Source organism: Carlito syrichta, unplaced genomic scaffold, assembly GCF_000164805.1.
Source record: "Carlito syrichta isolate Samal-C Ts95f unplaced genomic scaffold, Tarsius_syrichta-2.0.1 Scaffold135627, whole genome shotgun sequence".
Lineage (NCBI taxonomy): Eukaryota > Metazoa > Chordata > Mammalia > Primates > Tarsiidae > Carlito > Carlito syrichta.
In genome coordinates, this window is record NW_007079723.1 from 2 (window position 1) to 16,470 (window position 16,469).

General features: G+C 49.0%; 1 protein-coding gene across 1 annotated transcript in view; it reads left to right on the forward strand.

The window, feature by feature from the left end:
• The first annotated feature begins 200 nt into the window (after positions 1-200).
• The window catches only part of IGSF3 (immunoglobulin superfamily member 3), a 104,306-nt gene continuing 88,037 nt past the window's right edge, over positions 201-16,469 (forward strand). Inside the window, exon 1 of the mRNA XM_021708249.1 lies at positions 201-607. Within this exon, the coding sequence (XP_021563924.1) occupies positions 565-607 (43 nt within the window). The 5' untranslated portion in view covers positions 201-564. The remainder of the gene's footprint in view (positions 608-16,469) is intronic.

The following is a 16,469-nucleotide window of genomic DNA, read 5'->3' on the forward strand; positions in this document are numbered from 1 at the left end:
GCAGGTGCGGGCGGCTGACGCCTCGGTGACCCGCCGCCATGGATGGAGACGGACTTCTTGACGAGGAAACCGGCCCCGTGGGTGCTCGCCAGGCTGGGCTGGCGGTCGGAGGGTTTGACAAAACCTGCCCCGATCCCTTTGGGGAATGCGAGTGAGAGGGCCCACAGACACCTTCACTGGGAAGCCAAGGACATCTCTGTATAATCAGTGGATGAAAGGATTTTCTCAGACTGGCTTTTCCCCTTCTCCTTGAGGATTAATCCACCACACGCTACCAGTCCAGTGGAAACTGCAGGGCACACGCCGTGGCAGAAGCCCAGAGTGCCTTCACGATTGTTCTGGCCTCTTCTTTTAGCATAGGGGAGTTTTCGCACATGCCACCAGCCCTCCCCCTTCCCCCCAGCTCCCTCCTTCTGATCTCTCCTGTTTAATCTGTTCCCATTCTCTGAGTTGTTTTGTTCCCAAAACTGTTCTGTGGAGCTGTAAGTGAACTGCCAGAAATGAGAGATTAGGACCCAGGAGACGAGGAGGCGCCCTGTGCTGTGTCTCCCAGAGGCTGCCGAGATGAAGTGCTTTTTCCCGGTGCTGAGCTGTCTGGCGGTGCTGGGTAAGTTGCCCTGCTTATCTGTGCGATCAGTGTGAAAGTTTAACCTGCTCTTGGTTCAGTAATTCCTTGTGGCCGTTCCCCATGAGCACCAGGCTTTGGGGGCCGCCGGGAGGTGGGCGGTGTGGGCCACAGGTTGGAATGGAGAACCCAGAGGCCGTTCCTGACCCAGGAGCCATGAACGGTCTGACATGGTTGTCTTGGAGAAGGAAGCTTTGCTGTTCTTGAAGCCTCTGTCTTGGGCCTCGGGCTGAGAGTCCCCCATCTGTGGTTTAGGGACTTCATGTGGATTTGGAGTTGACTTCTAGTAGACTAACATGGGTGCCCCAGTGTTCCCGCCTCTGTGTGGGTCTGCACCTGATTCCTGATCGGAAGTGGCAGCATGATTCCCACTCTGTCATGAAGGTTGGTTTGATGAGAGTGATGATGCTTTATTTTTTTGAGGAAGGCCCCTTCCCAGGCGGAACGAGTGATGGGGGCTGAAGGGATGCTTTGCCCTACCCAAGTGGCTTGTAGACTCGGAGGGTTTGGGGGCACCAAGGAAGCCCAGATGATAGTTCTGCGAGGAGGAAAAACTGAAGAGATGGAAGCTAGGTAGAGGGAGTGTGAGGATTGGTTTTTGTGCCTCCACTAAAGATCAGAATGCTTAGAGTGGAAAGAAGAAACTGTGGCCCCAAGAGGTGAACCTTATTCCTCTCTTGAGAATTCCGTCTCCAGTGACGAGGTCCCAACACCTGTCCCTTCTTTTCATGAAGTTGAGCAACATCTTAAGCATAGCATCTTAGAACCCATCTGGGGCGAGGTGAAACTCCATCGCCAGGATGGGACCTTCTTTCCCTGCCTCAGACCTCACACCACACCCCTGCCCTCTCTGCGTTCAGGAGGGGTTTCAGCCTGTGGTGTTTGCGTCTCCAAGTCTAGGTGTCTCGCACTTAGGGAATGTATTCGTGATCTGTTGGCGGTGGGGATTGCTTCCGTGCCTTGTCTACACCCTTGTAAGAGCTAGCAGGTGTGTGGAAGGCGAATGGACTTTGGCACTGGGGACCTGAGTTCTGATCCCAGCTTCCCTGTGATTGACATCTGAATCACCCACCCCAAGGAGAGTGTGTCAATGAAAGGATATAAGGTGTTTTGCTTTTTTTTTTTGAGTTGGAGTCTCACTCTGTCGCCCAGACTGGAGGGCAGTGGCCGCTCCCGGCCACCACAGCCTCGCCCTGCTGGGCTCCGGCGATCCTTCCGTCTCAGCCTTTCAAGTAACCGGAATTACAGGCATGCGCTACCACGCCCGGCTGATTTTTTGATTTATTGTAGAGATGAGGTCTCGCTGCCCAGGTGCGTCTCAAACCCGTGGGCTCAGGCAATCCACTCACCTCAGCCTCCCAAAGGCGCGGGATTACAGGCTGAGCCACCGAGCCCGGCTGATATAAGGTGTTTTAAATGTCTTGACTGCCTTGACTCATGTTTGAAACACACAATAAATGTGTTCAATCCGTGGTTCTCAAACTTGGTGCATGTCGGAATCATTTTTAAAAATCTGGTTGCAGACAACACCCCCCAGACCAACGAAACTCTCTGGGGGTGTGACCCAGGTGTCATCAGTTTTTTAGCTCTGGTGGGTGATTCCATTGTGGTTGAGTTAGAGAACCAGCGTGTGAGTTCATTATTGCCAGTGGCTCACTGCCCAACACACAGATACCCTAGTCTGGCAGCAAGCATAGCCAGCCTTCTGTCCAGCTAGGGGTTAGATACAGGCAGTATCTCCGTGTCACCTGTATGCCCATGCAGAGTCAAGAAGGCAGGGCACCCTCCATTTGCCAGTCTCTTGATATTCTGTCTGTTTTTGTTGTCCTGTATTTGTCATTCATTGAGTGTCTGGGTTTAAATCAGCAATTAGTGATTCATGTGGATTCAAAAGGACTTAAACAAGGAAAGCCCTCCGGGAGGCTTGGGCATGGGGCGGGTGTATGGCTAAGGCGGGAAAGAGGGCTGAGTGGAAGGGTGGAGCCCAGGGCCGAGAAGGAACCACCCCTGGGAAAACAAGGAAATGTGACATTCGTGCCTTTTGTTTCTTCTGACTGCTCAAGTAACGGAAGGCTGCCTGCTGGTCCCCCTGCTGTTCGCTCCCTGGGCCACTGTGGAGTGGAGCAGGACCCAGACCCCGGGCAGGCACTGTCATCTTCCCTCCACTCCTACCCTCATGTGCAGACCGGCGCCATGGCGGCGAATGAGCGTCCTGGTGGCCTTACAGGGCACGATGGCAGAAGGCCAGCTGTGGGTGGAAGTGGGGGGCTTGGAGCCATGGCCGAGCCCGTGGATCTGGGTCTGGTTTGGAGCCCCACCGGCGGAACCCCATCTTCTTGTCCCCTGGTGGCACTCCGCGTCGGGAGGAGACCTTGCTACCACTTTCTGAGCCTGAGAGCAGCAGCAGGTGTGTGGGGAGGGAACAAAACCCCTGTTGGGGTCTCCTTTCCCGCTTGCCGTCTGACGCACGTGTCAGCATTCTTGCTGTGTAATGTGAATTAATGTGCAGTGCGAATTTAAAACAGCAGAACATCCCAAGCTTTCAAGCCCATGTGGATCACATGCCTGGATTACAATTTTGTTTGTAGAAAGTTGGATAAGGCTAAGTCCTCTGCGACAAGAGACTGATGCAGGTGCCATCCTCCAGAAGTGGCAATTGAAGTTAGAAAACCCTGTGACTGGGCAACCCCCTCGGGTCCCCTCCCACTGTGGGAGCTTTTCTGTCCTCTTAATAAATCCTGCTTTCAAAAGAAAGAAAGAAAGGAAGGAAGGAAAGAAGGAGGAAGGAAAGAAGGAAAGAAAGAAAGAAAACCTCGTGACAGTGTATGAGGGGGTGGGAACACAGGGTAGATCTCGGATGCTTGAACTTCCTTGACGTCATAGACCCAAGCCTTTCTGCTGCCTGCCTTTGGCGGTATCTAGGGTTTGGTTGGGGCCTCTTTGCTGTCTGATGGGACACTGATTTCTGCTCATGCCTTTGTCCAACTGAAGCTACATGGCTATGTGCCTGCTCTCTTGACCACTGTGCCTTCTTTTCTTCCGTTGGCAGCCCTGAGTGTCCCACCCAACTCAGGAGCCATTGGCTGCCACCACAACCCTCGTTCCAATTCCAAAGCCACTGAAGTCTGGGCCCGGTTGGGCCATGAAGGTAGTAAAGTCTCCACTACTGAGACTCAGTGGAGCCAGGGGGCAGAAGACAAGAGAGAGATTTGGGAATTGGGGGAGGGGGTGGATGTAGCTGTGCCCGTGCCTGAGAGTAGCCTGCATGAGTGACAATGACATGGGAAGATCACAGCACTGTGAGAGAGAGAGAATAGGATTTGTGTCTGCAAGAACAGGAGGGGAATAATCAGGAAAGACGAATACAAGCGTTAGCCACACAGAGCACATCTCGATTTTGCGTTGCCATGAAGAGTTATACCTCCCAGACCAGTGCTGATGTTGCAGACAAGATGAAAGAGCTTTAAAAGTGTCCGCAATGAAAAATGTAGGAGCTTGGGACATTGCTGGATCTGCACAGGAGAGCCTGTAGATGGCGATTGATCACTTGCGTTCTTCTCCGGCGGGAGAGAAGTTCATGTGTAGAGTTTGGGAAGCTCCTGGTTTGAAAAGGATGGGTCTGAGGAAGCGACCCTTACTTCCCAGTTCGCTAGGGAAGGCTCCTTTGGGGAGAGGCCAGAGGGTGCTTCGGAAAGAGCTGGAGAGAGACTTTGATGTACTGATGGGTTTGACCTCAGAGGCAGGGCTGGGGTGATCAAAGGCACAAGAGAAAGAGGAGGCAGAGGAGAGAAGTGAGGTGGCTTGGAGCAGCCAGGAGACGGGGATGAGGATCCTGCTTTATGGATGAACACATGCACTAGCCTAACAGTTGACCCGGAGGTGGTGCATTTCCCTCTCCTGGGGATGTTTGATGAGGGTGCTGGAGAGGGGAATTCTTGTCGGGAGGGCTAGAGCTACTAAGATGCCTCTCGATGCCGAGAATCACTGAGCCCCCTGTGGGCACCCAGGACTGTGTTAAGATGTCCCAGTCTCCTACATTTTTCACTGTAGCAAGACTACTGTTACTGCCGTGACTGTGGTAATACCGACTCTGCTAACTCCAGCCCTCACTGGGAAACCCGTATCATTCCTTCTTCAAAACAACCCTGCAAGATAGGTCCCCTGTCTTATCACCTTTTTATAGATGGGGACATTTAGGTTGAGGGGGGTTAGGTAACTTGCACGCTGGGTAACAGACCAGGTTGTTGTGTGCTCCCCCATGTCAGGACTCCGAGCTCCTTCAGTCTTGCCCCCTGTGCATGCTCTCCGTGCCCAAGGTCATTTTTGGGTCCAAAGGGGCTCTGCCAGCCCCAGCTATCAGGAAGGAAGAAAAGGGCTGGCGGAGGGTAGCCCCTCTTCATTTTAAGGCTACTCCCTGGAAGTTACACCTATCACTTCTGCTTACGTCCTTATTGGCTATAACTTGGTCATATGACCATACTTAGCAGCAAGGAAAGCGGGGAAATATCCTTATTCTGAATGCCCTGATTAAAGAACTTGAGAGTCTTATACTGTAGGGAAAAGAGAAAACAGATTTTGGGGGATGCCTACTCGTCTCTGCGGTAGTCACAAAACTAGTAAGTGGCAGAGCAGGATTGGTTCTAAGTTTTGTGTTCTTTCATCTAGCCAGTTGCCCACTCGGTGAGTCTGAGGCTCGGCCTCTGGTCTCTAAGAAGGCTTGTTAGGGGAAAGCATGAGCTAGATGAACCAAGAGTTGTTTGCTAAGAAGCAATCTAAATCAGCTTATAATTAAACACTACATGCTGTGGTTTTATCAGTGAGCATTACAGTGTTTATGGAGTGCTTATGTGCTGGTCACTGTACTAAACTCTTTACACAGCAGCCTTCTGTACAAAGTGCTTACAGACTGCCTCTGCTGTGTTTGTTCATTACCTGTCACTCCAGAACTCAGCCTTCTGCTTGGCTCAGAGTAAGCAGGTATTCGGTTAATTTTTTGTTGAGTGAGTGGTTTCAGAGCGTAGGTGTTTTTTTCTGTATTGGCTTCCTTCACCAAGATGATGAAATTCAAGACTCAGAGAGATTAAGTGAATTTGTTCAAAGGAAAAGAACTGGAAATTGGCAGAGCCTGACGTTGTTGCTGTTGTTGTTGTTGTTGTTGTTGTTGCTGTTGTTGTTGCTGCTGTTGAGAGAGGGCAGAAAAGCTCTCAGGCAGGAGTGGACCGACGGGATTGCCCCACAGCCTGACTTCGAATCCAAGTTTGTCTGCTGGTGGGGCTTCTTAGCCTCCCTAACCTTAACACGTAGAGCCAGGGATCCCTTTGGCAGTCTGGTGAAGCCTGTGGGCTCCTTCTGAGCACAACGCTTTTAAGCGTTTTTTCAAATATTTAAAAAAATAACAGTATGCTTTGTTAATAGCAGACTAGGTCAGGAGCAGTGACTCATACCCATCATCCCAGCATTTTGGAGGGCCGAGGCGAGATGATTAATTGAGCCTAGAAGTTTGAGACCAGCCTAGGTAACATAGCAAGACCTCATCTCTACAAAAAAAAAAATAATAATAATAACAGCAATAATAATAATAATTAGCTGGGTATGGTGGTACGTGCCTAGAGTCCCAGCTACTAGGGAGGCTGAGGCAGAAAGATCGCCTGAGCCAAGGAGATTGAGGCTGCGGTGAGCTGTGATTGTGCCACTGCACTCCAGCCTGGGCAACAGAGCGAAACTCTGACTCCAAAACACACACACACACACACACACACACACACACACGAAAGAGTGTGATTTCTGTTGTAACCGATCACAAGCTTTGGAGATGTTACTGTGTTGGTCACCTACATTCATAATGAAAGGAATGGTTAGTTCACCTACCTTTTGAATTCTGTCCAGAAACTCCTGCAAAGTTCAGAGCAAAGTTCAGCATAGGAGGTGGTTGTGGAGGAAGACACTGGAAGAGGATGTGGGCCAACTTTCGGAAGCGGTCAGGATTTGGACGGGGAAGGTGTCCTATTCCCTGTGGAGTCCTGATCTCGCAAAGGTGTAGCAGGCATAGTGGTGGTGGAGTGGCCTTTTGCAGATTGGAGAGATGACTGTAGTGCCTTTAAGAACCATTTCAGGTGGGTTGTTGTTGAACTTGGAGAATTGACTTGAATTATAATGAGTTTGGGATTTAGGCTTAAACTGGATCCCTAGAGCCCAGACCACTTCTGCTTAGCCCAGGCCTGGGAGCTGGAGAAAGTGGTTCCAGCTGTTGACCTCTGGTGACCCCTGGCCTCGGGTGTCCTGTGTGTCCTGAATTACGACTCCTTGACTAACATTTTTGGGTTCCTCCGGGAGTTCTTCGTTTGCCATAAGTGGACACCTGTTTCTTTGCTGCTTCAAAGTGAGTGTAGTTATTCCTTGTAAAGGGTTGGTTTTCAATTTAAGGAAATTTAGAACACCTGTGTGTGAATGCCCCTGATTTTCAAAGAAATGAGTAGTTGCATCAAAATCAAGCTTATATTTGTAGAAAATCACATGTTGCCAAATTCCCTCATCAAGAACCCTTTATTAAGTGACTAATTGTGGGTCACAGTGGCAGGCATTTAACAAAGATCATGGCAGGGGACCTCCCTTATCTGGAACTCAATGTTAAAGTGAGATTTGGTTTTTATTTTTGAACTCCACCTTCAGAAGGGCAAAAATCACAAGACGCGGTAGCAAGGATTTATTCTAGAACTTAGCTTCCAAGCAGTCGTCAGCCCAGTCTCTATGTCTTCCGCATCTATAATTATAGGAGCAGAAGAGAATGATGAGCCTGGGGCACTGTAAGATCCTAAATCAAAGATTAAATTATGTTAACTCTACCTTGACTGGAAAGTGGTCAGATGTATTTTTAAAAGCTTTATAATAGGCTTGATAATGGCGAGAGTTGAAACAAAGTTTCTGCCTAACCCTCTAATTGAATTCATTGGAATACCCCATTCCCCATCATCCGGGGACCAAGGCTTTGCTGAACACCACCCTGTTCCTGCCCTCTGGGATACGGCCATCTAAGGCCAGCAGGAAAACAAACGGTCAGTTTGCAAATGGACAGGAAACCACTGGCCTGATGCTCTTGTTGAGGATGGCTGTCTACTGGGCAAGAGGAGGCTATGCCAGTCTGTTCTTGTTTTCAGCTTAGGAGCAGAGCGAAGGGGAGGCCAGAGGAGTTGTGAGTGGTCAGTCAGGAAAGGCTTTGTGTAAGAGCTGGGCTTTTAGGCAGTCTTAAAGTCACGTTCTGGTGGAACTGTGGGCACAGGGGCCACTTTGGAAAGATATCTAAAGGGGTGAAGAGGCATGAGTGTCCTGGGTCAGGGACCCTAGTGTTGCTGGTTGGTAAGAACTGGGCAATCGGTTGGCATGAGGACTGGGTATTTGGGCCAGACAGGTGGGAGATACCAGAAAGCTGTCAGTGGGTGTCCTGGAGGCCCACTGAGAGGAGTAGCCAGGAATGACAAAAGGCGTTGCTGCCGGTGGGGACCCCTGGGGTGGGCATGAAGGGGGTGGGGGCTGTTCTTGTACCAAAGGAAGAGCTTCTGTGCAGTCGGACAAGACGTCATCAGACGTCTTTTGCAGCACCATGGATGGAGCTGGAGCTCATCGCCCTAAGGGAACTGACTCGGACACAGAAAACCAAACACCGCATGTCCTCACTTATGTGGGAGCTGAGGGTCGCAAGGATGGAAACAGCAGACACTGGGGAGACCACTACGGAGGAAGGCGGGAGGGGGTTAGGGTTCAGAAACTGCCTGCCGGACACAACGTTCACTCTCTGAGGAGTGGGACACCTGAGACCCAGTCCCCACCACGACACAACACGTCCACGTCACAAATACGCATGTCGACCCCCAAATCTAAAACAAAAATGTAAAAAACCATAATCAGAGCAAAGACATAAAACTGAACTCACAGAAATGTGTGTCCAGTCTTCTAGTGGCACCTCTTCCCGTTAACTTTCAAGTGCCCTAGCCCCTTCTCTTTATTAAGACAGAAGAAAAAACGATACTAGTTTCGAGTTTGGGTTCTTTATTGATGCAGTGGTGTTTGCCCAGGCTTGCCTTAAGTTGGTGCTACTTTTGTATATTTAATTCTCTTTTTGCTTGTGGCACCCATAGGCTGAGGACTAGAGTGCAGTCTGCTGCTTCCTGTTTTTTCTTCTTTAGAAATTTTGAGTCGGGGTCTTATTCTGTTGCCCAGGCTGGAGTGCAGTGGCATGATTATGGCTCACCGCAGCCTCAAGCTCCTGAGCTCAGGTGATCCTCCTGCCTCAGCTTCCAGAGTAGCTGAAACTACAGGCATGTGCCACCACACCTGGCTAATTTTTTTTTTATAGAGGTGAGGTCTCGCTGTGTTGCCTAGGCTTTATTTTGAACTTCTGGGCTCATGCAGTTCTCCTGCCTCGGCCTCCCAATGCTGCCTCCTGTTTGACGGCAGCTCTGAGACTGTCATCCCTCTGCAGGGCACTGGTGTACCTGTGGCGTCTCTGGTGATGACATGAGATGGGGGCTTTCCACTTCCACCTCTCAAGGACCCATTTTATTAACTCCCCTTCCCCCAAGGGCCGCGTATTTTGAAGTCTTCTGTCTCCCAGACAGACAGCACTTATTAAGTAGTAATTTGTATGCCTCAGCTGGTAACCAGTATGATCACTCGCACTTCACATCGTCCGGTTCTAAAGCAAAATTAGTCTGGGGCTCTGGGTTGTGGATGACCAGAGCGCACACGTGTCTGACCCTGTAGGTCTTTTAGCCTCACACCTGCACTTTGGGGAAGGTGGGATCATTGTTAGGTGATTTCGAAATCTCTAAGGTGGCCAGCCTCTCAGCTCTGAGTGCTACGTTGGGCCTTAGGAACCTTGGATAGCCTAAGTGGTGTTTGCCTGCTGATTGTTTGCATTGGTGACCTTGATTGACTTTGCTAGAAGCACTTTTCAGTAGCGAGAGGAGAAGGAGATATGGAGTTGAACAAGTGAGATCACACCTACCTTATCCCAGCCAGGGACGATCTCTTCCTTTTTTTTTTTTTTGAGTTGGAGTCTCACTCGGTCGCCCAGACTGGAGTGCAGTGGCCGCTCCTGGCCACCACAACCTCGACCTGCTGGGCTCCAGCGATCTTTCTGCCTCAGTCTTCCGAGTAGCCAGAATTACAGGCGTGCGCTCCCACGCCCGGCTGATTTTTTGATTTATTGTAGAGATGAGGTCTCGCTGCCCAGGCGGGTCTCGAACCTGCGGCTTCAGGCAATCCACTCACCTCAGGCTTCAGGCAATCCACTCACCTCAGCCTCCCAGAGGCGCGGGATTACAGGCTGAGCCACCAAGCCCGGCCTCCTCCTTTTTAAAAAAGACTTTCAGGCTGGGTGCAGTGGCTTACATCTGTAATCCTAGGATTTTGGGAGGCCGAGGCTGGAGGGCCCTTGAGTCCACTATGCAGCCTTGGCAGCATAGTGAGAACTCATCTCTACACAAATTTCAAAAATTAGCCAGGCATGGTGACTTGCACCTGTAAAAAAAAAATTAATTAAAAGACTTTCAGAGAATAAAATTTTACAGCTTCTTAGGTTTCACACCCTCAAAAGGACCTCTTGATTTTCACTGAAGGTTTGATATGAATTAAGTCATAATTTAAAACAGCAAATAAAATGCTTTAGGGTATGAAGTAATATATAAAAGTAAGGTGGAGAGATCATCAGCTCCTACTTTGGAAGGTGGCTTTTATTTGTTTGCTTTATTTTTTGTACTTTAATTTTTTGACGGAGAGGTAACAGTGAATAGGGTTCTGTTGTAAGAATATAGAAAGAGAGTCGGCTGGGCTTGGTACCCAGCCTGTAACCCCAGCACTTTGGGAGGTCGAGGCGAGTGGATCGCCTGAACCTGCGGGTTTGAGACCAGCCTGGGCAACTTGGTGAGACCTCGTCTCTACGATACATCAAAAATTAGCTGGGTGTGGTAGTGCGTGCCTGTAGTTCTGGCTACTTGGAAGGCTGAGGTGGCAGGATCGCTGGAGCCCTGCAGGTTGACGCTAGGGTGACTGTGAAATGTGCCACTGCACTCCAACCTGGGCGACAGAGTGAGACTCCACCTCAAAAAAAAAAAGAATATAGAAAGTAAAATGTAAAAATGCCCCTCCTTGCCCCATGCCTCTTACTGAATTTGATATATATTATTTACGGTTTGGTATGTATTCTTCCAGATCCTTTTCTATGCATATACTCATACAAGTATAGATTTTTTTTCTGACATAAATGTAGCATACAGAACATAGTGTTCAACGACTTGGTCTTAAAGGAGTGACTAACTTCACTGTTTTTTCAGGCTTAATTTTATAACCATATCAGAACCGATTTGGTTATTTTATAGCTAGCTGAGGCTCTAATTTGTGAAATCATTGGGGAGTAGTGAACTTCATTCGATATCTATCTAACGATAATTTTGTCTTGCTGTATCAGGAGAGCAAGAGTCATGATAAAACTATATCTTTACATTTTAATATACTTAATGAGAATAATTGACTTGTTTTATTCAGAATATGTTCTTCAAAAACACATCAATTCAACAAATGAAGCACACTCATTTTATTGACTGTTTTGCTATAATTTTCAAGTTACATTACGTTAACGTGAAGCCTGTGTAAAGCCTGTGAAGAAGGCAACCATAAATACTGGCTTTTGTGTCTAATTCAATTGAGCGGTCTTCTTATTTGTTCATAGACTAGAAAAAAAAGGAGAAATTTTCCTGTATTTTCAATTCCCAAATGATTGCTCCTTTTAGAAAGTGCTGGACTCGAGTAAACTCTGAGGTTGCTGGCTACTGGCTCAGCATTTAAGACTTCAGCCCAAGGAAGAGAACTTTTTTCTTTAACCCTGCAGAAATAGCTATTGCTGTAAAAAGATTATCATTTCAAAGTGACGGGTTACCGCTCAGTTTCACGGATATGACTTTCTTTAAAATGTCCAGGAGCAAAAGCAGGTTTCTGGGATGGTCACCTTTAGACCTGATTTTTAAAACGGTTGCTCTTTTGGAGAGATGGTTTGGATTCACGTATCATAGTCACCCCTTCTTAAACATCAGGGCTTGACCCTCTGCCACCTGTCCCAGGACCACTGCGTGTAGCCCCTGTTCTGTTAGGATCTACCTATGCTTCTTTCCTGAGCAGGCTTTCCGAGGAAGCTCGTTCAGCCAGTGATTAAGTGCCTGCTACAAGCACTCATTGTTCTGTTATCTCAAATGCTACAGGATGAAAAGTTAAGATCACCGTGAACATTGGAGGTAGCCACCTGATGCGTATTTTTAGTCTTCAATAAATAGAACGATTCATTAGAAACATTCTGACATTAGGGGACTCTTTTTTATCCCCACAGTTAGCCTTTTTTCTTGTGTTACCTAATCTTTTCTTCCTGTTTTGTTCTTGGATCTTCTTTATGCCGCTGAATTACTGCTACCCTGGGCAGCCCTGATGAAGGAACCTTTAGGAGTAAGACAATGAATTACCAGTGGTTGGGGGAGATGAAGGGGTGAGGGGATGTTGAGGGGGAAAAGGGCAATTTTTTATCTTGAAAATATGAATATTTAGAGTCCTGGATATGTGGAGGGTCCTTACAACTGCTGGGGATGTCTGTCTATGGGAATTGGGAATTCACACTTAGATCTGAATTTCTAGAAAGCCAGAACAGAGAAATAGGGATAGAAAAATCGCGTTCTCCCCACCAGAGAGGAGACGGCATCCATCCCAGGCTTTCGCCCAAAGACCCTTGTGTTGGGGCTGTGGTGGTGGCAGGGCTCATTCGTCCTCCTGACCTTGCCCTCTGCCTCCCTGCAGCGAGAGTCCTGTGAGGGAGTCCTGAGGAGGGGGCTGCGAGGACACAGCTCAGGGTGCTGGTGGGTGCTGGTCTTGTTTTCCAGCAGCTCTGTATCAGCTCAGCAAGGGGTGGGCTCTTCTGGGTCTGTACCTTGCTGGATGCCCTCTCCTGATCTGAGGTTGACCCTGAGAAGGCATTGGGCCGGGCCAGTGGCTCCTGCCTGTAGTCCCAGCACTTTGGGAGTTTGAGACCAGCCTGGGCAGCAGAGACCCCCGCATTTACAGTCAAATCAAATAATTAGCCAGGCATGTTGGCTGTCGCCTGTAGTCTCAGCTGCTCAAGAGGCTGAGAAGGAGAATCACTTGAGCTCAGGAGTTCGAGGATGCAGTGAGCTATTATTGTGCCGTTGCAATCCAGCCTGGATGACAAATCAAGGCCCATTCCCTAAAAAAAGAAAAAAAAAAAAAAAGACGAAGAAGGCGTTGATATGCACCTTTCTCAGGTAACCAGGTGTTTCTCCCTTCTCCCTGAGCCCCCTAAGTCTGCGGGTTCCAGGTGGTTATCAACTGTGCCCAGGAGAAATGGCCATGGCTCAGGGCAGGTGCCAGCGGCACTCGGGAGCCTCTGCACAGGGTCATGCTCCTTCAGACAAGCAGCACTTCTCAAGGCCTCTCCGGCTTTCTCCTCAGCTTTGCTTGGCAGTGGTTTCATGTAGGTTTGGAGACTGTGGTCCCATGGGAATTCTGCTTCCCAAATGGTCATGGTTGTTAGTTTGAGGAGTGACTGTGCAGAAAGATTCGTTCCAGGCTCACCCCAAACTCGATAACCCCTTATGACACTGTTTAAAGATGATTTGCTGAACAGTTTCATAATGACTTGTGATGTTCCGGTACCAAAAAGCAGCTTGCTGAGTACTTTTGCAGCCTGCCTTCTGGTACTTTATGACAAAGAAGCAAGATGGCATTGCGAGCGCCCTGCCCAGCCCGTTCTTCTTCCCACTGTCAGAGCAGGCCGTGGCCTCTGGCTGGGTGTTCAGCCCCTCTCTGGCTGTGAACACTTTCTGAGTGGTGGACTTCTAGAAGGGAGAGAAGAGATCCAGAACTAATTCGCCTCTAGACCCAAGTTCACTTTGGAAGAATTTTTATAGACCTCACGCTTAGTCATCTCATTTTTATTTGATTTTATTTTCATTTGATTTTTTGAGTCGGCATCTCACTCTGTCACCCAGACTGGAGTGCAGTGGCACGCTCATGGCCACCGCAGCCTCAACCTGCTGGGCTCAGGTGATCCTTCTGCCTCAGCCTTCCAAGTAGCTGGAACCACAGGCATGTCCCACCATGCCTGACTGACTTTTTAAATTTATTGTAGCGACAAGGTCTCACCTTGTGGCTCAGGCTGGTCTCACATCCCTGCGCTCAGGTAATCCATCCTCTTGCCTCCGCCTCCCAAAGTGTTGGGATTACAGGCATGAGCCACTGCGCCCGACTTAGTTTTTGATTTATTGTAGAGATGAGGTCTCTGCATGTTGCCCAGGCTGATCTCGAACCTCTGGGCTCAGGCACTCTTCTTGCCTCTGCCTCCCAAAGTGCTGGGGTTATAGGCGTGAGCCACTGTGCCCTGTGATCCTCTCATTTTTATTTTTATTTTTTATTTTTTGAGTTGTAGTCTCACTCTGTCGCCCAGACTGGAGTGTAGTGGCCGCTCCTGGCCATTGCAGCCTCGACCCTGCTGGGCTCTGGCGATCCTTCTGCCTCAGCCTTCCAAGTAGCTGGAACTACAGGCGCGCGCTACCATGCCCGGCTAATTTTTGATTTATTGTAGAGATGAGGTCTCATCAAGTTGCCCAGGCGGGTCTCGAACTCGTGGGCTCAGGCAATCCACTCACCTCGGTCTCTCAAAGTACTGGGATGACAGGCTGAGCCACCGAGCCCGGCCGATCCTCTCATTTTTAAAGGCGAATTATTCTAGGCTGGGTGCAGTGCTCATGCCTGTGATCTCAATGACCGCTTGAGTTCAGGAGTTTGAGACCAGACTGGGCAATATAGCAAGACCCTGCCTCTACAAGAACTAAAAAAATTAACCGAGTGTGGCGGTGCATACCTGTGGTTTCAGCTAATCGGGAGGCTGAGGCAGCAGGATCTCCTGAGCCCAGGAAGTCGAGGCTGTGTTGACCCGTAATTGTGCCACTGCACTCCAGCCTGGGTGACAGAGTGAGACACCTACTTTTTAAAAAAAGGTGAATTATTCTAGAGGGAAGGAAAAGCTGTGCTGGGGCAGCAGGGAGCGGAAGGAGGACTGGAAAATGCCCCTGACTAGTTGAGAAAGAGACCCTGGTGCACGCTGTCTTTGTTTTGGTCAAGATATCATGCAATATAAACATTTGTCCTCCTTTGTCCTCCTAAACATTTGTACTCCTCCCCCCAGCACAGAGGCCCTGTGATTTCCCAGAGTTGGAATTGGAGGAAGGCAGGGCTTCATTTGAATATAAGGCCAGATTCAGTCTTGGATTTGGGGGAAAGTAAGTAACTGTGAGAGCCTCGGGGCTGTGGTATTTATGGTGACCAGGAGAACTACATGTGCCTCCTTGCCATCATTTCCTCAGCGCCCCTGATGTCCTGGAGCTGGTGCAGTGCCCGTCCGTAATCTGACTCCTGTTTTCTTCTGCATGCTCCCGCTTTTGCAAACGTATAGGCATTCGGCTTTAATCAAGTCGGCTTTTACTCTGTGATCTGTAACGGGGATGACTCAAGTCATGTGGAGGATTTTAAGTAACTAATCTCTTAAGACATTCAGAGCATAATCTCTCCGAGCCCGTGATCATCCTGCCTGCATCCGAGAGATTTGTGCGGTTCTGCAGTGGAGGCTGGATGGGGACTTTGGCATCCTTGGGAGAGGCCGGGCGTCCTCCTTGCTGGCAACGGGTTTTTGTTTGCTTTTGGCATGGGGACAGGGCCTGCTGTTCATTTGCCATGTCGAGAGAGTTCAAGATGCTCCGTGAATGTGACCAGTGTGTTATGGAGTCTCCATGCTGGTACAGAGAACAATGACAGGCCAAACACACATGGAGACATTGTCCCGGCTCATTGATGTCTGTGCAGTGTGTGTCCAGGGCCAGCTCTCAGGGCGAAGCTGCAGAAGGGATAAGAGGCCCGGGTCCAGTGGTGTTCACTGACGTAGTTCCTTAAATGGCATCAGGTTAATCAAGAGATCAGGGGTTCAGAACCTATGTATCTATCTATCTGTTTTTTAATGGGGCAAGCATCACGGAGGAGAGCCAGTCACTGAAACACAGGGCCTAAAATTTTTATGTGTTGTGCTTGTGATTTGAGTGTGACTTCATATATGTATCATCCATTGGACTAATTTGGACTGCAAATGCTCTTCCAAGTTGTCATTTCTTTTTCTTTTTTTGAGTCGTAGTCTCACTCTGTAGCCCAGGCTGGAGTACAATGGCATACTCATGGCCACCACAGCCTCAACCTGCTGGGCTCAAGCAGTTCTTCCGCCTCAGCCCTCCAAGTAGCTGGAACTACAGGCACACACCACCACGTCTGGCTAATTTTTTTGTTTTATTGTGGAGACGAGGTGTCACCAAGTTGCTCAGGCTTATCTCAAACCCCTAGACTCTCAGGCAGTCCTCTCTCCTCGTCCTCCTAAAGTGCAGGGATTATAGGCATGAGCCACCACACCCAACAGGTTGTTGGTTCTTTATTTTCCCTTTCCACACACCTTCTGATGCTAGCTCAGGTTCCTGCTACCAAAGGTGTCCTGTGAGAGAATTTGGTGACGATTACTCAAAGTGCAACCTTTCTCTTAATATGAAGGCAAAATCTCTGACAATGTTGACGAATGAGGAGGATTAGTTTGAATTAGTTAAATATCTGAATTACCAAATGTTTTTCAAGAACTTCACTGTTATTACTTTTTTTTTTTTTTGAGTCAGAGTCTCACTCGGTCACCCAGACTGGAGTGCAGTGGCCGCTCCCGGCCACTGCATCCTCGACCTGTTGGGCTCCGGCGATTCTTCCGCCT